Below are 24,104 nucleotides of genomic sequence, written 5' to 3' on the forward strand. Positions count from 1 at the left end.
TTGCTGCTGCAGCAAGCTGAGATACAAAAAACCATTTTTAAAAGCTCCACTGCAGTCAGAAGAGTGTTTTTTTTAATCCTAACGGTAGCAAACACAACACATTAGTTTTCATATTGGCACTTTTTACATGCCAGTTTATTAGCTAGGCCAGAGGTTCCCAAACTGTGGGGCGCGCCCCCTAGGGGGGGCGCCGTGTCATTGCAGGGGGGGCGCGGGAAGCCGTCTGGATGAAAAAAAACAAAACAAAACATGAACACTGTATGCACTGGGTTTTTACCTTAGAATGGCCAACTCTCTGTTATTCCTATGGGGGGGGGGGCAGAAAATGTTTAGAAACCACTGGGGGGGGGGGGCAGAAGAAAAAGTTTGGGAACCACTGAGCTAGGCAATGTCTTCTTTTCTTTCGTCTGTTTTTTTGCCACACCTGTTTTCAAGATGGTGAATCAGCAGGAAATTGTATCAATTATGACTATTCTTCATAATTGTTCAAAACCAGGAGAAGAACAAGACAGGTATAAATAAGATTCCTGTGGTTTCAAAGCCATAATTTGAATTTTTTTTTAAAATGACATATGAACAACAGTTCTGAAAACTGTTGTTAATGGCAGGTATTTATTATTTTAGTTATAATGCAGAGACTCAAGTAAAAATGTAACATATCTACAAAGTTTTATAGTAATTTCAATTTCTTATTAAACAGACAAAAAATATATCGATTTTTTTTTTAGGTTAACACAAATAGTCTGCTGCTTATCAGACTTGCTTAGCATGCATATAGCTTTAAGACAGTGCTACATTAATAAGAGTGATGGGTAATGCTCCTTTATTCACACCCAGCTCTCCAGTCGTTTTGAAACCATAACTGGTTTTTTCCCTTCATCTAACTTTTCTTTTAATCACATTGTTTCCTGTATTGAATGCACTTCATGGAAAAAGACCAGCAGTATATGGAGTTCAGCATTGTTTGCACACTGATGCTTCATGCCAGCAGGGTCTGTTAAAGGTTCCTCTCAGGTTTCACAGATGAAAAGACGCATGTGAGGAGTTATCACTGAAACCTGAACCAGCAGCAGACTCATTAAGTTATGTCGGTAATAAAAAGCATTTACAGCTGTTTGACTTGGCTGGACGTACCAGCTGCAGGTCTAAATGTGCAAGTAGAACCTGAGCAGTGACTCAGTTAAATTAGAGCTTTGGTTGCTTATTTTGTTATGTTGTAATGCCACACTAAATATAGTAAGCATTTTTGTTGTTTTTCAACCAAAGTTCATGTGACAATTCTGGCTTCAGCCCTTGAAAATTCTTATAGTATTTTTTTTTTTTGTAACTGTAAAGAAATTAACTAAATAAAGAATACTACTGAGTAGAATACAAAGCAAAAAGTCAGTTTATATACAAGAAAGCAAAAGTTTTGTTCTTCCCAAGTTGCAAAGTCCAGGATTTGCTTTCTTGTGATGTTTAATCTTTTGATTAATTGTATTAGACCTCCTCTTCACCAACATTACCTTTTCTCCTCCTCCTCCTCTTCCTCTTCCTCCTCCACCTTCGTCTCTCCACAGAGGTGGGAAACATTCATTGGCAGCAGTAAAATGACTCCATTGTGATCTGGTCTCCCAAAATTAACCACGGTGGCAGATGAGGTGCTGCACAATGAAGATTAGAAATCACTTGACTCCTGAATGTGATTATCGGTGCTATTAGGTTGCTGTATTAGTTTCAACAGCAAGACTGTTAAGACTGAGCACCAGGTAATTTAGGTGTCATTTCATCAGACCCAATAGATTTGTAACAAAAGGTGTGGGTGGATTTAGCAATTATTGGCCCATTAGACACACATTTGTTCTTTCTCTCCAATGTCTGTTTTATAAGATGATCTAGATAGAGGTGGGTTGAATAGGAAAAAGTCCATGCTGCAAAATATGAAAGAATGCAAGTATTCTGAATAAAACAACATATTTCTTTGATATGTTTACTTTAAACTTTGTGCAGAATAAAGAATAAACTTTTGAGCCAGATCAGAGAACACTATCTGGAACTACCGTGACTTTTGTTTTCCTAAATAATAAAATCATTTCTGCCTTTGTGCTAAGAATGTTAATGATTCCCTTCACTGAAGGGGTTGAAGAAAGTAGGCCATAGGATAAAGGTTATTTTTTTAGTTCATCGTCAGTATGTGAGTATTAAAGTCCATTATCATACCCGCTGAGAGCTAAAATCTCTGCAGTGTTTTTGCTGAAGCTAAATAATTCATAATTTAGATGTGACACATAGGGTGAAAGCTAGCACATACCTTACATGACTGAAAATGGAAAACACTTAAGTATGAGGTAATCCTTGGGTTGTACTCTATAATTAATTTCAGATTCTGATGCTAACCTTAAGGTAAAATATACCCACTTAAGGGAGGATTTTCTAAATCTTTTCACACAAACCTAAACACTCAGGCTTTAGAAAAATAGTGAAATGAGATACATAGAGATTTTATCAGGCCACATTTTATTTTAATTGGTCTGCATTTTTCTCATCTCATATTGCACTTTAACGAGTAAAAGACCATATGTGACTCCTTTAACAGCTGCTGCGTTTCTTAAAAAATGCAATCCGCAATCATGTACAACATAGCGACTAGGATAAACTCTACTTAGACAGCTGTCAGTGTTTACTTTGATTGCTGTGACGTTTCACAATGTTTTAGAAACTGCAGAAGCAGATGTGCTGCAACATCTTTTTACGCACTGGAGAAACTTTAAGAAAACACTCGATACATTGTCTGCATCTGACTGGAGGTAACTGATCCTCCTCAGAGGAATGAGTGGGAGGCGGTGGAGATAAGGAGGAAATGGGCTCAGAAAAGTCAGATGATTGGATTTGGAAGAATGATAGGTGGACAGCAGTTTATTTGCTGTAGATCTACTCTGGAAGTAATTTCTTACTTCTAACAATTTCTATTTTTTCATGATCTATCAATCCTTCAGTCATATTCTTAGAGCACTAGAAATTGTCACCACAAATTCATTTGGATCTTTTGTATTTCTTCCATAAATGGGTTTAAAAAGAACATAAGGTTCCAGAAATTTGAGTCTGAAAAGTATCGAGTCTTGATTTGAAAAATGTATAGGAATCCTGACAAGTTGATCTGAATTAATACAAAACTAAAGGGGACATTAGCTTATTTGTAGCTCATATTTTGAAATGTTCAAACTTCCTGGGAACATCTCAGAAGCTAAGCAATCTCTGATCCAATCAGACACGCCTGTTCTCCAGTCTGCTGCTGACTTCTCGGTCAGCCATGTCAGTGGGGTGTGGGAAATGTGAGTGCTCATTGTTAGCTCTTACACTATCTCTGTGTCTGCCTGGTGGATTGGTTTGCAATTCAAATCTCCCATCCAACACTGAGCAAACATTTCCTTGTTGTCCTGAAGGTGCAACCCTAAAGGGCAGCCCATTGTATATATATGGGCTCTCCACTTCCTGCTTCCTAAAGTATCATGGCTGGTGTAAGAAGGCATATTACAGAAATGTCTGATACTTATATCACACCATGTCATATAAACTGTGATTTTTCAGAGCTTATGTTCTTTTTATTTTTTGGTATTTCTCCTATTTGGGCTTTTGTCTGCAGAATACTTGGTTTTGGTTTTGCCAAGTATATCTGCATTTACAGACAATAAGTGTGTGCTGTGTTTATAGTAAAGATGTTGGGATCTGGAGTCAACAACAATCCTTTTTTTTTAACCATAATTGCCCGATGTTAGACCGGTTGAGCCGTGCGAGGAATGTGATTGGACCCCACTTCTACATCTTGTTTTGTTCTGCAAAGAACCAAACAACTCCCCCCGGGGATCCAACAATTACAAGAGGGGAAAAACACCTACTTTCAATAATGTAGAGTGTCCAAGGGGAATTGGATTGAGTGTTGATGTTGAGATTTTAAGATTGTTTCTCTGGATATAAAAAGAGTAAGGTTTCATGTTGGTGTTCTGATTAACTCAAACCTAACAGTGAAATTGTTTTCCTGAAGGGTTTTTAATTAAGGGCAGTGGCTTACAGTTGCAAGTCATGCGCTCATAATTGGTGCTTAGGCATCTGCAAAAATCGCCTGTGGCAAGTCGTTAGGTTGGCACCTCTTCCCTTGCATATTCTTTTCGCTTTGGGATTAAATATGTAATGTCATTATATAAGAGGTATTGACTCTAAATCTTTGTGATATAACAACTTCAAGATGGGCTTATTTTTCCAGTCTGGTTGTGGGAGGAGAACTATTTGATGACAAAACAAAACTGAACTATGTTCAAATATGTCTGGGGAAAAGGTGGTTTAGACCAACAGCACTCTCAGGTAGCATTAGAGCTCAGCGGGAATTATTCACTGATATTTAATGCTGTGACTTCATACAGCTGGGTTTGTGCTGCATGCAAATTTTTGTTACATTTGGAAGAGTCCCACTCTTTGTTCTTTCATCAGTTATCAATGTAGACTAACAGCAGGTGAGTGGTGAGAACATTGCACAGGTGTCTGTATGAGAACAGTGGTGTACACTGCAAAGGTTATTATAGTTAACTACAACTAATGAAAACTGATAGTGAGAAAATATTTTCGTTAACTGAAATAAATAAAAACAGTAATTAATGGGGAAAACCATAACTAACTGAAACTATATTTTGCCTTTATAAAACCAAATAAAACATGCACATTTATGAATATAATTAGCCTTTCAAACTGATGTGAATTTTTTTTTTTCTCCCATCAAGGAGTTTATGTCAGTCGGCAAATTACAGCACTCCATAATTCTCCTGGCTGCGCGTGCGTTGGTCTGCAAAATGGCAAAAGTTGAGAGAAAACGCCACAGTCAGTTATTGTTCAACAATAGTTGAATAAATTTTTTGAAAATGGTATCATTACTCAATTGATGCATACATAGTCACAATGCTACGCTTTGACCTTTTTGAATTCTACACCTAAAAATTACTCAAAGTATGAAAAAAAACTAAAACCACTTCTATAACTTATAAAAACTAAACTCAAATCTGAACAATATTTAACTAATAAGTAATAAAAACTAGCAAACACGACTTAAAATTACAAAGAAAATGTTTCAATGAAATAAAACTAAACTAAACTCCAAAACTATTAAAACCTCGGTATCCTATTCTGTGCTTTATTAAGATTTTCTGTGGTAAATCATCATGTTGTAAGATGAACATGTCAGGCAGCTCTTGAAATAGAAAGAACCACTTTAACAAATCCAGAAAAACATGGCTGTCCACCAAAAGTGGCAGAGCTTTAAGAAAAGCAGACAAGAGACAGAAAGTAACTCTGGAGGAGCTGCAGAGATCCACGTGTTACAGGGGACATGGCCAACATTCAGAAGAAGTTACTTTATTTAGAAAAAACAAACAAAAAACAATCTTTTGCTTACATGCAAAACACTTAAGCATACAGTCAAAGCTACAAGATAATGATTTAGATCAGAGAATAGACAGGAGCTGGATACACATGCTGGGCACACTTTTCTACAAAATCCCAACAAAATACACGAGTTTATGGCTTTATTGTAACAAATTATGAATTACATCAGGGTTTATGAAAAACCATTGTAGGGCACTGTATGTGAGAACACGTTGTCCGACTGAGTGGGGCCATTGTGTAACTGCTAACAGCCCAAAGCTCGGCTGTGTTAGGTAAACAGCAAACACAAGTATGCGAGTGGGGGGGGGTTAATCTTTGAATAATATTTGCATATTTGGTTTTTACCAGTCAAATGGAGGCCTGTGTCCTGATTATGAAAACCTGTTTGCGTTGCCTGCCTTACCTGCTCCACCTGCTTATCCAGCACATTCTTTTTAATGTGCTTCTGCCAAGCCCCCAAACTTTCAGAGATAACACACTAGTCACCATGTTGCCATAAAGTGTTATGTTTGGCCTGCTGATAGATTTTGTTACTCTGTTTGCTTAGCCAGCATAGATAGCACATTGTTTGGCTTTATAGTGCTTATTGTGTCAGATTTTGAAATTGTCTAACAAGCTTATCACAGTTTTTGTCATGGACAATTGTGGAAATGAAACATAAAAGTTTTGTAATGGACATACTTTTTTGGGAAACGAGGTGTTTTCCACTGGGGGACCATGTGGTTCAGTGGTAGAAACTGAGCACCATTTAAAGAGCCCCTGGTTCTCAATGCCATTGTCCCAGTTTGATTCCCAGTTCAGTCCATTTACTGCATGTCCTAAATATTTAAGACATTGTCTGCATATTTTTAGTAACTTTTTTCGAAGCTGCTGATAATCAGGCAATAACTCAGGCCAGAAAATGGGCGTTTTTGTGTTTTTGGTATAAGATAAATAAACATATAATTTTATTCTGATCTTTATCTTCGGTCTCAAATTACTATCACAGATGTTTTTTTTTTATATGTTTTTTTATATTTTTTCTTAATTTTAAATAGAAAATGAATAGATATTTGTACTGTAACTGAAAAGTATTACATATAGATTGTTACAGTTGGGAATAACAAAAACCACAAGAGATGAACGTCCATCACCCTTTGATTGTGGAAGGATAAGCTAGTACAGATTACTGATGACAACCGTTGTATGTTATTTTAATTTTGATACATAGATGCAGAAATCTAAAGTAAATACCCAACAAAATAATGGATTAGTATTCAGGCACATATTGCGTAGAGTAATAAACCAATTTGACACTGTGCTTTTAGAGTAAAACTGTTAAAAGAAGCTATTAGCCACCACAGTCAGTATTACAGTTATATGACAGATTCCATGTTTTTGATGGTTGGAAATGTTCCTGATTTAATTTTTCATGTCAGCTCAGAAAAACTGTGGTAGTTTTCGTTCAGCCAACTTGTCAGCAGTGTGCAGCAACTGGTTGGGGAGCCCATTGCTGCGTTACTCTATGCTCTGTTCAGCCAGAGAAAACTCCGCTTACACATTTGTTGAGTAGCTGAGCTTCACACACTCGATGAGGCCAAACAGTTACCAGTGTAACTGATGTCCTCCCTTCTTAGAACGCCTGTATGAGGAGGGTTAGCACAAACCTGCTAACCCTCCAGTAAAAATAATTTTAGAATCAGATCAGGGATTTAGTTTCATGTCCTGATTCATAAACACTTTATATGAGGGGGTGTGTATAAGGCTGACATGAAACTGTCATAAACATGACATAACACCTATCAGGAACATGGTGGAGTCTTCATGAATGTTTATGACTGTTGTCATGAAGTGTAATTTGGTAAATAATGACACTTTAAGTGCAAAGTTGCTTTAAAACTGTTATGTTCTGTGTTTTGTGTAGTTATTTTTGAGGTTTTCTGTGTTTAGTCCTGTTCCTGTCCTGTTTGCTTCCCAGGTGTGTCTAGTTACCTGTTTACCCTCGCTGTGTATTTAAGCCCACCTGTTGTCTTTGTCTCTTGTCGGGTCCTCGTCTACTGTCGTCGTATGTCAGTTGTTGTGTGTCGGCTCTCCAGTTTATCTGAGAAGTCCTGGTCTGCTTAACTCTCATTTTCAGTCTTCAGTGTGTCAGTTGCTACCAGTAATTAGCTGTGTGCTATACTCTCTGCCGTGCCGCCTGTATTGGACTGTTTGAGCTCTCTTTATTAAATCATCTTCATCATCATCACCAGCGTTAATCCTCATCACCTCTCAAACCACCAAATCTTGACAAAAACTTGCATTAAAAGTGTTATTATCTGTTTATTACTTACATTTCCAGTTGGATTAATTTGTGTTTGAATCATGTTTTAAATCAGTTGGAACTTTTCTGAAAAGCTTTGCATGGATCCTGCAGAGTCACAGAGTCACTTCTGTCGTAGAGGGAGCACAGGGGCCTCTGTGGTGAGTTTCTTTGTGTCTGTGGTCAGCTGGTCTGAGGGCAGTTCATTGTGCAGCAGGACAGAGATGGCTGCTGGAGCCTGAGCTGCAGCTCTCTGACAGGCAGAATCCTCAGTAGACGTCTCAGTTGATTAGCTTTCAAACTTTAAACAGGAAAATTAATTCATTAACCAGACAAGTTTAAAGTGTAAAAAATGGCTTTCATATATTTAGTATGTTCTAACCTCATCACCTTTTATTTCTTAAGTTTTAATGGTAAAGATTATAGTTTTAACATCAGATGTCTGAATGAAATAATGTTTTTAATGTAATTTAGATGTATTTTTGATACAACTATTCACTCAAAAAGAATTTATATGTCTAAAAATGATTAGACTCAAAAAAATGAAAATAAATGAAACTTCACCCCAAATGTAGAAGGATAAAGTTAGCATATCAACCTCCCTGTTTATTCCTCAGACAAAATGTGTATCCAGCTGATTGGTCAAGGCTAACTAAAGAAAGCACTTGAAACTCTGAATCACAGGGTTTCTAAACTTTTTTCTCAATGATGGAGACTTGCCCGTTTTTAAACAGGAAGTGGGTCAGTTGTTATTATGCCTGCTGTCTCCTGGGCTTCCCTCTGGGGCAGGCTTCTCTTTGCTCTCACTCTTGTTTGTCCAATATATTTTCCATATACATGCACCAACCAGGCTTTTCATGATTTCCAAATCAGTGTCTTATGTATTTTAAATTGAAAAAAGAGCCTCAAGGACATGCTATTTGGCATTTAAATGGTGGAAAAAAAGAGAACTTCTTAGCTTTGATGTGTTGGACTTGTTGGGAAACCCCTCAGTTTTTTCAGTTGACTGCTAACTGAGGCTAATTCTGGTTTCTGGCCATTAAATGACATTTCTAATTTGTTGTGCTTATTCATTTAATTCTGTACATTATGATGTAATTTGTTGTCATGATTTTGAAACATGAGCCAAATGTAATAAATGTCACCTTTTAATTAGTATTAGATTTATTTTTTTTAACTCCAAAAGGCGTGCACGTTTACATCTAATGCCCTTCTACACACAAATAAAACCCGGCGTCCTGCAGCTGGGAGCTATTTCAGTACTGAGGAATTTCTGCAGTATCCAGTTAAACTCGCTGTGGTCGGATCAGGTTGCAAACCCCTGGGGGTCCTTAATACAAAAGTAATTGTGTTCGCAGAGGCCGGATGAATGTAATAAGTTTATCATTCACCGAGTTTTGTGCTCATTTCTCAGCAAGGGATAATGTAGTTCCTGGTTAATGGTTGACCAAAGATGATACAGAAAAATGCTATTTATACACTTTTGATTACCCTGTTGTATCGTGATTATGTTGTTATGTAACCATGCTGATGGCACTTTGCATAGCTGCAAAGACAGAAAAAAAACATATTGTCACAGTTAAAAGTTCATGCATTCTGTGAAGTTTTGTAAATATCGCTTTGTCCAGCAACCTGCAGCGACTAAATAAAGTAGAGCAAAGGTCTCTGTTGCTATTTGGGCCAGATCAGGCCAGGAATGCAGAGCTTATTAGACTGTGACAGCTTGTCTTGGTCAGCTAGAGATTTTAGACACTGATGTGAGCACTGCCCAGCAACTGGCAGCCATGGTTTCTCTCTGAAGCATACATGATGCAGACATAATTAAATAATTTTTTTCTGTGTTGACAATGACTTTGGAGGGAAAATTGCTGCAGGTGTTGGTGCCTTTCCCTTTCCACACTGCCGGAGCAACTTCCTGCTTTGCTTAACCGGCTTCCTCTGTTTCTGTTGGATTAGGAAAAGGAATTACGTCTTTAAGGGCTTATTGGAAACTTGATGTCAGAAGTAATGTCATAGTTGGACATTTTGAAATTTAAACTGGCTGTTCTAACAGTTTTTTAGTAGGTAAAAGTTTGTGTGAGATCAGCCTCTTATCTGCCAGCAGTCATATAAAGTTCTTTGAATTTCTTCTTTGTTGCTCTTCCTGCTATGATTGTCATCTCCAGAAACTCATGAGTCATGATGACATGATGAGGAGTGTGAGTTTAGATTTACTCTTGTTTCTTTACTTTGTTTCCTCTGCTACGCCTGGCTCCTATTTTCCTTCATGTTTTGCAATTAAGGATCTCCTTTCAGTAGATCTGAAAGGAACTCCAATCCACCCAACTGATGAAATGTATCAGTGAAAAAGAGGTAAAAGTTTCCAACAGCAAATATGACTTTTTCTTTATTCCTGTCGCCTGTCATTCAGAAATCTGATGGGGTGAGGATAATGTTAATGCTTAAAATAAAAATGTCATTCTGTCTATTATGTTGTTCCTCCTTCCTTACGCCAACTTTGTCTTTTTATCTTTTTTCATGGATTCATTTAGGTAAATTACTCTTCTAACTGGAAACATTTCTTTGCATTATGTAGCGCTAATGACATTAAAACATAGCTGGAGATTTTAAAATGTAAATATTTCATACAGAGGAACTCTGTTTCACAAAACCCCATCTAGTTGCTGCTAGTATTAATTTATTCAACTACATACAGTTTAAAGATTCCCTCCTACTTTTATTTTTTTGTGACAGTATTTTTTGTACCTTTTAAAAAACCATTTGGTGGTAAAGAAGTGTGGTTTACACTGAGAGAGAAGAATACCATAGAGCATGAATTAATACTGCTAAAAGTTTGCATCTCATATCTGTGGTTTAAATGTAACATTATAGCTGACCTATGATGCATCATATTTATTGCCTTGGGAAACAGAAAGTCGTAGATTACTATTTAACAATTCTCCTTAATTCATTTCCAGTTCATTCCTATTCCTTAAAGCATAAATATAAAAAAAAGATTCAGTTATTTTATTGAAATTGTTTGGGTATGTCTGATAGGTTTTGTTTTTATAAATATTGTTAAAATCTCATCTCATTTTCACGAACCGTGTCTCATTCAGTCTTGCATCATGAGCTGAATGTGTTATCTTTAATCTTTAAGTTTCTCTCTCCTCCAGGCACCATGATGCATCACTTATCTCGGTGATGTAGTTTCTGCTCTTCTCGTCTCTTCCAAACACATTCAGCTTTCATAAATAAGCATTATGCTGGAGCGGGCCAGAGCCACAAGCAGGACGTGAATGCAGCTGGTTGTTGACACTGTCCTAACAGTAACAAAACCTCTGCATAGCTGAGTACCAGCTTCAACAGCAAGCAATAGGGAAGGCAACAAGGGTCTTTGTTGAACACTAAACGGACACAGGAGTTCAGAAAGCTCATATTGTTATCGAGAGTGGGTTTGAAGCACATTACAGACTGAACAGTGTCCTGTTTGAAGGCAGTGGTTTATGGGATGGTTTAGCTCTGAGTGTAAGTAATTCATGACATTTAAAAGACTAACTAGTGTTTGTTTCAAATGTGTCTCGAGTCAGAAGGAGGCCAGGAATATTGGCATCATTGTATTATTAATTTAAAGGTTCTTTTTAAGTGCAACAAGTGCCTTTAAATATTATACATTAGGGATGTAATGAGCACAATATTTCTTGTCAAATTGAAATTTGTCTTGGGAAGAGCTGTATATTTTATGTCAGTCTTACTTTATTAAATGAACTAAATTGAAATTAGAGAATGTTAAGGTGAGTGGTTTTTGCTTGACACTATGTTGTATGTCGACACTTTTATTTTGAAGTATGACAAAAGGCAGCTCTTGAGTTTAGCTGATTAGTTAGCGTTGATCATCCTTATTTTAAGTTCTAAAATACTGGTCAAACCCAAAGTAGATAAATATATCCTTAACAGATCTAAAACACTTGACTGTAGTAGGCAATATTTGAAACTTTGCCAAAGAAACTGGAAGATAGAAAATATTTCTATTTTCAGAGTTTTTTATTTTCTGTCCAATAAGGGTGACGAGCCAATAAATTTGGCCTGTCAATTAAATTTGTCTTTCTACACATGGATGATAAACAATAGTTATCCCACTGTTGCCGACTCATCTTATTTTGTGACTTTTCATACAAAGTAATCGGTATTGGCACTTCAAGCTTTTTAAAGACAAATGGTCTGCCATAAGACTGCAATTTGTGCACCCTTGCTGTATAGTTCTCTAAAAGATCAATTAATTCATTCACATTCATGCATGCATTTAAAGCATGTCTGCTTTTATGTGTTTGTTTTCAACTACTGCAATTTGAGAAGTTAAGCCTGGAAAAGCACAGAATCTTAACGTAAAACGTGCATATAACTGAATTCTTCTCTTTTGTTTGAGGGGTGGGGAGGATTTGAACAACTTTACAATTAAATAGGTGCAAAACTGGAATGAATTATTAGAATCTGATTAGGGTTTTTAAAAGACAGATTTAGATCTTTCAAATATTTACTGTATTTATGTAACTCAATATTGTTTTCCATTAAATGTTGCTGAAATCTCCCCCCTCTCATTCCTGTTAACCCATTGCATTTACAAATATTTAGTTTAGATTATTAGGATATGTAAAAGTTCAGCAGTTTTTAGAAACTTTCGAGACACTAACATGAATTGTACAGGAAAACCTTGAGGAACAGAATAAATGAGGATCATTTTGAGGAACAGCTAGTTTTATGACTTTTTTCCCTATGTGGGGTGGAGACTGGAAGGTCACCCATACACCCACTCGCCGTTATCCCCCTCCTCCCTTCCTCAGTCTTCCCTCCTGCCTTGGCTAGTCTCCATGCGCCAGGCTCAGGGCCTTGGGAATGAATGGTGCCCCGGCTCTGCTCCGTCTTTGAAGCCAGCCAGGAATGCGAGGCCTCTCTTTTTTTTCACCCCTTTCTCTCTCTCTCTGTTGTTCGGGCAGCCGGCAGCACTAGCAGCTATCGGCAGCAGTGAAATATTCCCTCTGCTGCGCTCATTGTGCGTCTGAGAGCTGGACGTCATCGGCTGGCCAATCAGTGGCTCCCACTAGGCAGCCTCAGGTCTCTGTGGGGGGAGAAGGGACCCACTTAGAAGTCTTCCCTCTCACACTTGCCTCTCCTGGTAACTTGCTCCGGTCGTACTTTGGAAGAAGGCGGAAATAATTTGGTTCATCTGCATGCAGGAACCAACAAAAGAAATCTTTCCTTTTCAGACGGTAATGAGGGAAGTCAGTGACTTAACCTTAAAGTTTTGGTGAGTTTTTGTTTCTTGTTTCCATCTTTAACTGCAGCCTGTTGTACACAAACTTTTTATGAAGTTCATTTTGCAAACTGTTGAAATCGAAGCAGCTCCCAGTATGTTTAGCAGTTTGCGTCTGTCTGTCCGGTCTCCCGACTTATCTCTGCTCTCTGGCTGTCATTGTTCACTTCTCCTGTCTCTTGTTGTGGTTTGCGTGTGAGAGTATTTGTCTGGGCCGGTCACCCTTTGCCTCACCCTCCCTCCCCCACTTTGCTCCCCTCTGTACATTTTTTTCAGTGCCTGTCCCCTCCATCACTTCCACTTGAGCGCTCCTCTGTTTGGTCGCCTCTCTCTGTTCTCAGAGAGGAGAGAGAGAGGCTGGAAACACTCAGAGACACCGCAGATCAGAAGCCTCTTCATAAATTCTTCCAGTTCCCTTTAACACTTTTCTTGGAAGTCTCTCATTATGTGAGTTTTGTGTGTAAGCAAATTGACCACCTTGCATCATGTTTAGTGCAGGTTTGCAGCCTCCACAGAGTTGGCAGATCTTGAAGGAAATACTGATGTTGATATGCATAGCAAGAGTTTTCAGTCAGCAGTTCAGTTAAAGCATAACAGGGAAAACATTTATTTATCATAAACCAGAAAACAAACTAATTCAACTTATTCAGGATGTGAACAAGATGTCTTGTTCCTATCACTAATATAATAATAATATTGATTCTGCTAAGTCACTGTTTGATAACTAGTTGGTGTCTCTTTGTTTTACCAGCAACATTTACTTTTGTACATGCTTGATAAGCATCAAGCTTCAAACGTTTAAACAGCAAGTCATGGGAAGGCATTTGGGTCATGAGAGAGTCCTGTTATTAGAGTCTTAAACCCATCATTAGCTTGCTGGAGCTCATCTCAGTACCAACAATGAGTTCTTTGGATATCTGGTAATGACAGAAGATTTCCATGTGGTGCAATATTGCTTAAGTACTGGCAGCGTTTTAACTAAATTGTGTTTTTATTTGTAAAAATATAAACTTAGCATAGATTTTATACACAAAAAAGTAGTGTTGCCTTTTGTTGCTTTTTTTTCCAGATTAAATGATTAAATTAGACAACTTTGGGTTTTAGTTTGTAAAATTAAAAAATGAATTTTGTACCACTGATGCAATACTTTACATCAGTAAAAATATTGCATCAGTTGAATCCCAACTGTTGCATGGTTTTACACTTTGAGTAACTATGACTAATTCCACATTCTCTTTTGTTTTTGCGGTCTGTTGAAATATGAACCACAAAATATTGTTTGTACCTATACTTTTTAAATTGACTCCTTAAGAAAAAAACTTTGTAAAGTTTTGATATGAAGTTTTTTATTGAAATTGTGTTAGGGCTCCATGTAAATCAGAGAAAAGCTGTTTGTGTGAGGGTTCACTAATAAGCATCATGTGCTCAGATATATTAACATTGTATTTGTAATTATTGTCGCAAATATAGATAAATATAGACATAGAAGTTTTAAAAAGCAACAATGTAGTATTTCTTAAAAAATGAGTAATTTCAGAAGTGTTTTTCATGCCACTTTGCTGTATTATATCTGTCATCTGACTAATCCCCAGATATTTCATGTGGGATTCCTGACATTTTTTCATGTTTATTCTGCAGTGTGCTCAACCAGCCTCAGAGCCCTTAATGAGAATGAGAGGCTTTAATGATGCTAAATAGCACATGCCTCCTTTAGCAGGTGGTTAAACCTTTCTGATCCTCAGATCTACATTGGAGACTCAAATATAAAATGCATATGTTTGGAAAAACTCTCAAAAATCTCTTTTAATGTAATTGAAAACATTTTAATGTAGACCAGTGGTTTAACAAAGAACAGAAACAACAGTAAAGTGTGACAACCATAACTAGCTCATGTGTTGTAATCTGATTCAACGCAAACATTTATATTAGTCAATTTTCCTCTTGCAGTTTGAGAACCCATATTTTGCCAAACTATCCCACCCTTGATCTGTGGTTTTTAAACCATATGTATGCCTGAACTGCTTTCTGAGTGAAGATATTAGACTAACAGCATGTTTTGTGTTTATGTTCTCTCCACCAGAAGCTGACTTTTTCAAGAGGCTTTAACTTAACAGAGTGAGGAACATGACCTAATTTGAAATTAATAAGACAACTGGGTGCAGTCACGTTAGTGGTAGCTCCCCAAGTTCCCCCCTCCATCCACAAGACGGACAGATGCATCACTGTACATTCTTATACGTATGACTTACACGCCCTGCCTTTCCCTTCCTGCCTTTTACCCCAACCCTTCATGGATTCTTACAGCTTGCACTTTGAGAGAATGAGCAACGTGGACCTGCATCCTCTTAGCCTGTCTGTAAGCCGGCTTTCGCCAGCCAAGTCCAACAGCAGTATTGCTGACCATCTAAGCCACCACCAGCACGGCAAAGGAGATTCTGCATACAGCTCCTTCTCTGGTGGGTCCACTGCCCCAGACTACCCATCTCCCTTCCTCCCTGATGACCTGCAGTCCAGCTCCTTCAGCCACTATGCTGACCTTAAATATGTAAAGTCTATCTACCATCCAACCCAGATTCTGCAGTCTGACTCGAAGACCATGGATCAGCTCTACCGCTCTGTCGAAGCCATCTCACAGCAGTATCACAAAAACTCTGATTTGAACTACCATAGCCTCAATGGCAGCGAGAGTTTGCACAACAACGCACACCCTAAAAAAGAGGTGCAGTCGAGGACTCCGTCCCAAAGTGGTCAGGCCCCACCGGTACCAGTACGCCTTGATAGTTTTATAGCCACTAAAAACTTGGAGAACAGCAGGGCTCACCTCCATGGTACTGAATTTAAACCCCTGCCCCAACAACCTCAACAACAGATTCGACTCCATGGCCGACCACATTCTCAGAATCTAAATTCCCCAAGGTCAGAGACGGCAATCCTAGATAAGAGCAGCTCAAACCTGAGTTCTGAGCCATTGTACTCTGTTTGGAGAGGCTCTCATGAGATGCAGCAGATCCAGCATCCACCAAGCTACAGGCTGCACCTCCAACTTCACAACCAGACCAGGGTGAACCCAGAAAACCCTTCCATTGTGGACAGCAATGCTGCTGCTGAGCTCCACAGCCAATCACCACCTCACGGTAGAAACCAGCCTGAACATCTGACACCCAAACAGACTTCTAGCATGGTTGGCTGTAATGGAGACCATAAGATTAAATCTGGTGGTCCTTTTCGAAGCGAGCACAAAAGGGCACACTCAGCTCAGGAAGTGCGTGGTTCTTCAGAACTGCAGCGAGCCGACAGTCCCTGGAACGGCAGCCAGAGTTGCCTAAGCAGCAGCATTCAACACAAGGGTCAGTTCTACTTTGTCACAGGGGTGTACAAACCATCCGAACCTGGTGTGAGGACACATTCTGCAACCATATGTGGTACAGAAGCTGCAAGGGAGGTCTCGACTGCGTTAGAAACCCACCATCAACGAGACAAACCACGATCCCACAGCACTATGGATAACTTTTTCACACCTTTCCATGAGAGTTCGCATACGTCCATGATTCCAGAAGACGAGGAGGTTTTCACTTCTGTGGATCAGGGAATGGTCCAGATGTCCAAGAGCGTGGACCAGGAGAACTACACCCCACCCCACATTTTAAATGTCTTGGACGAAAGTCGCGAGGTTGGCCGCCACACAGCAAGCAACCCAATATTCTACTGCGGACCTGACGGAAAGAGCCCACCGCAGTCAGCCACTCATAAAAATGACGTCAATTTGGTGATGGGCAACAAGTCGCCGAGCCACAACAGAAGAGAAGATCATACCAACAGAGGGAAGTGGCAGCCTTTGGAAGACATTGCTAGTGAGAGGATAAACAAAGAGACAACACCACTGCTGTATCACCTCACTGGAGCCAGTCGAACAGCAATGCAGCCCAATCCAGATCCTGGATTCAGTGGAAGGAAGGATGGTGTCCTTAATAAATCCGTCCAGGAAGAGGTGGCAGTAAATAATAATGAGACACCTGCACAAGGTGACACTAGCCGGAACCACAGAGGAAATGTTCTGTCTGCTGCTTGCGGCACCCTGGATGACTCTTTTAAAAAGTACTACAAAGAGAAACTTAAGGACGCCCAGTGCAAAGTCTTGAGTAAGACGTCATTTAAGAGGCGAGACCTGCAGCTGCCTTGGCCAAATTGTTTGACGCAAAACTCTGAGTGCAGGCCTGCAGTGATTCACTCATTTTCCTCATCACAGGACTCTGAGATATCAACAGACACACTCACCCCATCTTTGACATCCGAGGACACAGAGAAAGGCAGCATAGCAGAGGTTGGGGACATTCAGAAGGAAATTGAAAAATCGTTTGAAATGAAAAATGCGCGGATGGCAAAAGTGGCTCAGCCTCAAGTGGCGCGTATCGGAGGCAGAAAACGACTGACCCCCGAGCAGAAGAAGATGTGCTTCTCCGAGCCAGAGAAGCTCAACGAGCTCGGCAGCACGCCCAAACACTCGGTTTGCCGCTCGTTTGGGAATGAAAGTGAAGGATTGTTTGCAGCTGAGTTTGAAGGAGAGGAGGCGACGCAGCAAGCGGAGCAGGGACTGGTCGCAGCACGGAGGGAGATGTTTGAGTCAAGAGGTCGAGCTCTGTCTGTCTCAAGCGTGACAAAGACGAACCTAAAGCATGTTCAGCATCAGGCCCTCGTGGAATACATGGAGCGAAAGACGGGCCAGAAAGTGGCCGAGCCACAGCACCCAGCATCTCATTTACCAACTCCATCCAGACAAAGACATTCTCTCGGTGAGAAACCATTTGACTGGAATCCTCGCCCACAATCGTGGAATCATGAGAAACACACGAAGAAGAAACACCATAGACCCCACTCTGCTGGGCGTATTCTTGATTCACCCAGTAGCTCCATCAGGTACTAAAGAATCACACATTAGGAGAGCCTGACTGTTTCTACCTTGACACTCAGATAAATTGAAGATTGTGTTTTAATTTCCCAAAACAGATATGCCCAGTTCTTTTCTGCCCAGTCCTGCTCAGGCCACTATCCTGGCCACCAAAACTCTTCCAGAGCGAGGGAGAGTCACGGTCCACCTCAGGGAAAATCTGCATCTGCAGACAGTCTGTTGGACCAGCGGGAGCCGGACAGTTTCCTCAGGAACAGATCCACATCCACACCACATACATTTCAGGTACATCACTAATAGATTTACTCATTACTTTCCTTATTTTGTTCCTACTTTTAAACTAAATGCATCTTCTCAAAAAGATAAAACAGTAGAAAAATCTGGTAAAATGTTCATGTGTATTTTCCATTGGGACAGCAGGCGCATGACAAAGAAGAGAATCCAGAACCAGTCGGCACCATGGAAACCCAGAGGTATGTACCAGTGGCAACAAAAAGGGACATTTTAATTGGTTTTTAGGTCAGGAGAGTATTAGGTCAATGATGTGTTCACCGAGCATAAATCTCATCTTAATTCATTGTGGCACCTAAAACGTTAACACCCACCCACTCCAGTGAACAACATTCTTTTGAAAAGATTTACACAAGCGCCATAGACCAGGAATAAAAGAGCCGGGGTACAGAAGAAAACCATTTAGAGGATGCAAGAGATATGAGACTGGGCCGGTGGTTATTCTTTCAGCATGACAACATCAATAAAAATCCGGCTACAATGGAACCACTTAGATCACAGGATAATCATGTGCTGCAATGGCCCAGTTAAAGCCCAGATGTAAGTCCTATTGAGAAACTCTGATAACAGTTGCTTTTCAGACACTGTCTGTCCAGTCTGACTGACCGCAAACCATGTATCATTTTTCTTCCGGTTCACAATTTTCCACTGATTAGTGTTGGTTTTTAAGATCCCACCGAAATACATTGAAGTTTGTAATTGTTATGGAGCAAAATTTGAAAAAATTACAAATAGATTGGCAAGACACTTTATTTCTTTTAGTCATTCATATTTAAATCTCCACTTTTCCAGAGCTTGGTTTGAGCTTTTTCCTTCTGTTTTATTCTGAATTTTATCGTCAATTTCAGCTGCCAGAAGAATGAAGCAGAACAGCCATCGGAGAAGCGAGTCCCTGAAGGCCAGCAGCGCTCTCGGAAGGTGGGGCAGAGGGGAAAGTCCATGGAGGAGCTTGGAGCATCCAAAATAACTAAAGTATCGACCCTGAGCAAAAGCTCAGAGCACCTGGATCAGCTGCGGAGGAATTCAGCTGAGCCTGCAGGAGGGAGCAGAAATGACAGGAGTATTTCACACTTTGCTGAAGACAGAGACGCTCGACGGCAGGAAACAAGAAAAGAAGCAGAGTTTGTTGGTCAGAATAACTCTCAGGGACAGAACCAACACCAAACCCAGAAACTTCCTCCCCAGAAGCAAAGCTCTGAGCAGAGGGAGGATGCAACAGGAGAAACAGGCTCTGGTGGATCCGTCTCTCCAGTCTCCGGTGGAGAACCCAGCGAGACATTTTCCAACCCATCTTCCCCCAAAGGTCAAAAGATCAGCGAATGGGAGATCAAATCCTCCTGTTCCACACCCTCCCAGACAAAGCGTCCTTGTGAAAGCACACCTGTCTCCAGGTAAGAGGAGACTTTGTCATTCTGTTTTCTGGATGCCAACTGAGGTTCCTAAGTTATTTTATTATGTACCTGGTTCTGCCTCTTCAGTTCTTAATTATGATTATTTTATTTCTAGTAGAAGTGGGACTTCCCCAAGATTAGAGAGGGAGCAAACTGTGGACAAATCAAGTGGCGAGACAAACCACGAAGTGACTCTGAGCTGCGGCGTCACCACCGATCCGTCGCTGTGGATTCTCCCACCAGAAGAAGAGCTCAAAGCGGATCTCCAGAACTCCTTTCAGACAAACAATGTTTCCGACGAGCGTGGCGGCTCCATCGCCACGAAGCAGACAAGCGACTCCTCTGTGTCTCCCTCTACGTCTGCCTCCAAAGCAGAAGTCAGTCACCAGGCAGACGAGCCAAAAGAACCGGATCTGGAAGCTGAGAAGGTGGGACAAAAGGAGGAGACGGAGATGAGGGAAATGCCAGAGGGAGAGACAGACAGCTCAGAAACGTCTGCCAGGAAACCTAAGTGGGAGGAGCTTGTAAAGGCGGTGGTTAAAGCTGACCAGTCACTGGCCAGGGTGCTCTGTCCGCTGGCCAGTCGTAAGACTGGCCTGATGCTGATGGAGCAGCTTCTGTCGGAGGACACCCTGCTGATGGAGGAGCACTACAAGAAGAAGCAGGAGCAGAAAGGAGCTGGTGAAAGGTGAATTTAGGGGTATAGCCTGGTTCAAACTTGGATTTGTTTCACACACATTTTGACCTGTCATCCCTCCAAGTGACAAAAACTGAATCTAGTATCAAAAATGACTTTATTCACATATTTGGACAGAGCAGATAAGTTAATCATGACTGCTTGATGAATGTTTCCATGAAACTTTACACTGGCTCCACAGCTGAGCTTTGCCAGTGTTGCATTACATTTTGTTACGCCACATGTGCAGAGACACCTGGTTATTTGCTTAGACTGGGGTGTGTGTCTGGGTAAGCAGATGCATGGAGACGGTGTTCTTCTGTTTCTGCTTTTTGTAATGCCTCTTGGCTTTCCTCAGCGTTCCGCAACATTGACACAGCAAATATGACATTTTTGCCAAATCATGCCTGAACTGCAAAAACAGCAGAGAACGTTTGGATGAATGAAGTTGTATTGACATAAATGTATTTCTGTCTTTAGCAACGAAGCGGGTAAAGGAGCTGAACCATCTCCATGTCCGCCTGATTCAGACAGCGAGAAATCTCAGTGTATGGATGAGCAAAGCCAAGCTGATATCACTGAGATGAAGGTAATTATTAGATTAACAAGCAGCTCAAATAATGAGCTCATTATGAAGAATGAAGTATTGACATGCATAAATGTTTTTCCTGGGTTTTTAGTAAGATAAGTTTAAATATGTCCTAATGTTTTAGACTACTTCAGTGTTTCCTGAATTTGGTGTAAACAGGATGAATGTTGCACAACTGCAGCTTCCTTTGGGTTTCTACTTTTTAACCAAGTCTGGTGATTTTAAATTGATACTACCTGGTTGCTATTTGGCCTTAAGCGGATCCATTTCACTACAGATAGCCATGTCCCTTATCACATTATGTTCTGTCTGCCTCTTATCAGAGTCTCTAGCTTGTGTAATATCTGGCTTTGCAGCTAACTCTCGTTTTTCTTCCTGGCTGCCCTGCAGACTCTCTCCTGTAACTTCATATCTTCATCCTTAATCATTTTCTGTGCCTTGGAATATTATTCATGCATGTTGAACTTTTCCACATTTTATGCTCTGAGAAACACAAACTCCAGTCCATTTGATTGTTGTTTTATTTGAAAGACCACTCTGGACGGAAGAAAAATTACGCACAAATTTAAACTTTTGCAAATACAGATGCAAGTCTGTTAGTATTTCTCTCTACCTGGTTTGGACATTAAATTTGTGCCATTTTGTTTTTGCAAAACACCTCAAGCTCAGCCAGACTAGACGAGATGATATCGAAAGCATCTGTGAATTGATGTTCAAGTCTTGTCGGAATGGCCCAGTCAAAGTATGTTTGTAGACAAAATAGTTCAGTTTTGGTTTGATTTAGTAAGAGGTCATCCAGGTCTTTGCTGTGTGAGCCAAACTGCTGATGAAGCTTCTGACTTTCTGTCAACAATGATTTTCTTATTGGTGCTTTTGTCAGATTTTTGTGGTATTGTAAAGAATAATATGTGAATTGTATTTAAGGGCAGCAGAGTAAACAAGGTTGACTACAAATGTTTGCCACACTTTTCAGACTTTAATTGCAATTTTGAAAGTAAAGTCATGTATCTTTTTCCTTCTGTTCCACATTTATGCACTAATTTTTGTTGGTCTACTGCATATTATCTCTAGTAAATATATTAAACTTTTTGCTTGTAGCCATGGCAACAGTGAAAAGATTCAGAGGTTGTGAATTGTTTCTCAAAGCATATTTTTCCGTTGTGTTCGCAGCTTTTGTTAGTTTCTTATATCAACGAGCATCTGCGTTCTCTGGAGGAGTCGCGCGTAGCCCTGCAGACAGAGGTGGAGGAGAACGCGGCCCTCGGGGAGGCGATGAAGCTGCTGGTGGGCGAGCGCTGTCTGCCAGTGGAGCTGGAGAGGTACAACCTGTTCATCGGGGACCTGGAGAGGGTGGTCAACCTGCTGCTGTGCCTTTCTGCCCGGCTGGCCAGGGTGCAAAACGCCCTGAGTGTCGTGGACCAACACACCGACGCTGAGGAGAAGGTAGGAAGCCCGTTTGTTCTTGTTGCTGTTGGAGTTTTGCTGTTTTTAGATTTTCATTTTTGCACTGCTTTGTTGTTATACGATGGACTAATAGGGCTACATTAATTCAGTTCAGCTCAACTGAGTTAATTTATGGTGCTAATTAACAACAAATGTCATCTCAAGGTGCTTTGCAAAAAAGTAATAATATCAATTCAATCACACATACATTCCAATTGATCCTAGTTATTAAACAGTACAGTATGCTCAATTAATTATTCAAAGTAGATTTAAAAAGAAAAAAAAAGAAAATTGTGAGAATAAAGTCATAGTATTGCCAGAATAATGTTGAAATAATGTATGAAAAAGGTGGCGAGAATAAAGTCATAATATTTCTGGAATAAAGTCATATTTTTACAAGAATAAAATTTTAATATTATGACTATTCTGACAATATTACAACTTTATTCTTGTACTTTTAATTCTCTTGTAAATTAAAAAAAAAATTCTTGTAGCACTTTGACAATTACAAGAGTTTAAAACATATTCTTGCACGCTATGTTTCTTAACATGGCATTAATACTACATTATCTTTTTTGTTTTATTTTTACGAATCTCTAACTAGTTTCGTCTTTGCTGTCTGCATAAAATATAATATACAATAAAGTTAAAAGATTATCAATGAGCGGAAGGTTTGATAATAATCAGCTAATGTCCTCCAAAGCCTACCATCAGCGCCGCATATTATGTTTTCTTTTACGCTTCTGCCTGTCGCTCCTAATGCTGTTTACACATACACACTAATGCGTGTGAGTAAAAGCAGACAGTCAGCAGGTGGTTCTAAGGACACATTATTTTATGTAACCATGCAGATTTCTGGATTTGCTGCAGCTCATTCAGAGCTCCTGGATAAACAACAAGCACAAGCGGCTCTGATGCCGTCAGCTTTACGCTGGTTGGGTTTACTTTTGCCAAATCAAACACAGCAGCAGGGAGAAGTTGAAGGGCAGCTCTGATGAAGTCAAGGCTTCTAACTGTGTGGAATGTATAAAATGCTCCTGAGTTTATCTGTATTTAATGACCAAGTTTTCTATCTTATCTGTTTCCAGGACAAACACTTTAATAGACTTTGGAGAATCGATTAACAAATATTATATGCATACTTTTTCTAAACCTTTAGGCTGATTTTTAAAACGAAAAACAAAGACATATTGCTTTTTTTTTTTTAATTAAACTGTCAGCCTTGTTGAGAAACATGAAACTTCCTGTCCCTTATTATCCCTTGTGATGTCATGACACCCCTCCTCCCCGCCCGTTTATTTCAGCTTCAGCTCATGTTTGCATGGATGCATTTGATTTCTAGATTTATTTTAAAAGCACTCATTGCTCATGTGTCTATAAGCTGGACATGACTGCAGAGCGTGCTGCACACACAGGGCTTGTTAGAGCCTCATTTGCTCTCTTGCTGTTATCAGCAACAGTGCTATTTACACTGACTCACCGAAACTCTGGTCCAGTTTCGATGCCATTTGTATCTACCCTGCCCTCTGTTGACATACAGACACACTGCAGCTTCTGACATGTGATGCTGCAACTTCCACATCATCTAGTTCCAATGAGAAAACCGCCTCCACAGTAACATTTTTTATATGGGGTTTTTGTACTGTTATAACTAAAACTTCAGCTTATTGTATTTTTTTAGTTTTAAATTAAAGAAAAACAACCAAGTTTTAATTTTCTTAAATACATAAGAGTCACAAAGTGTTGCATGCAATTGATTTCAAGCTCTGGGTTATTATTCTGTGCTGCAATTACAGCTGCAAGGCTTTGGTTTATGAACTTATAGGAT

At 39.8% G+C, this 24,104-nt stretch overlaps 1 protein-coding gene across 4 annotated transcripts in view; it reads left to right on the top strand.

The window, feature by feature from the left end:
* The window catches only part of shroom1 (shroom family member 1), a 38,350-nt gene that overhangs the window by 7,538 nt on the left and 6,708 nt on the right, over positions 1–24,104 (top strand). Inside the window, exons 1-8 of one of the 4 annotated variants that reach the window (XM_015034419.1) lie at positions 12,273–12,974; positions 15,061–17,894; positions 17,985–18,171; positions 18,304–18,359; positions 19,026–19,568; positions 19,684–20,256; positions 20,725–20,833; positions 22,004–22,276. In XM_015034419.1, coding sequence (XP_014889905.1) covers positions 15,271–17,894; positions 17,985–18,171; positions 18,304–18,359; positions 19,026–19,568; positions 19,684–20,256; positions 20,725–20,833; positions 22,004–22,276 — 4,365 coding nt within the window. In that variant the 5' untranslated portion in view covers positions 12,273–12,974; positions 15,061–15,270. Of the gene's footprint in view, positions 1–12,272; positions 12,975–15,060; positions 17,895–17,984; positions 18,172–18,303; positions 18,360–19,025; positions 19,569–19,683; positions 20,257–20,724; positions 20,834–22,003; positions 22,277–24,104 lie in introns of those variants that run through there. The other 3 variants (XM_015034418.1, XM_015034420.1, XM_015034421.1) reach the window with 3 other exon arrangements.

Source organism: Poecilia latipinna, unplaced genomic scaffold, assembly GCF_001443285.1.
Source record: "Poecilia latipinna isolate Pla-1442-1.1 unplaced genomic scaffold, P_latipinna-1.0 Scaffold298, whole genome shotgun sequence".
NCBI classification, from domain to species: domain Eukaryota; kingdom Metazoa; phylum Chordata; class Actinopteri; order Cyprinodontiformes; family Poeciliidae; genus Poecilia; species Poecilia latipinna.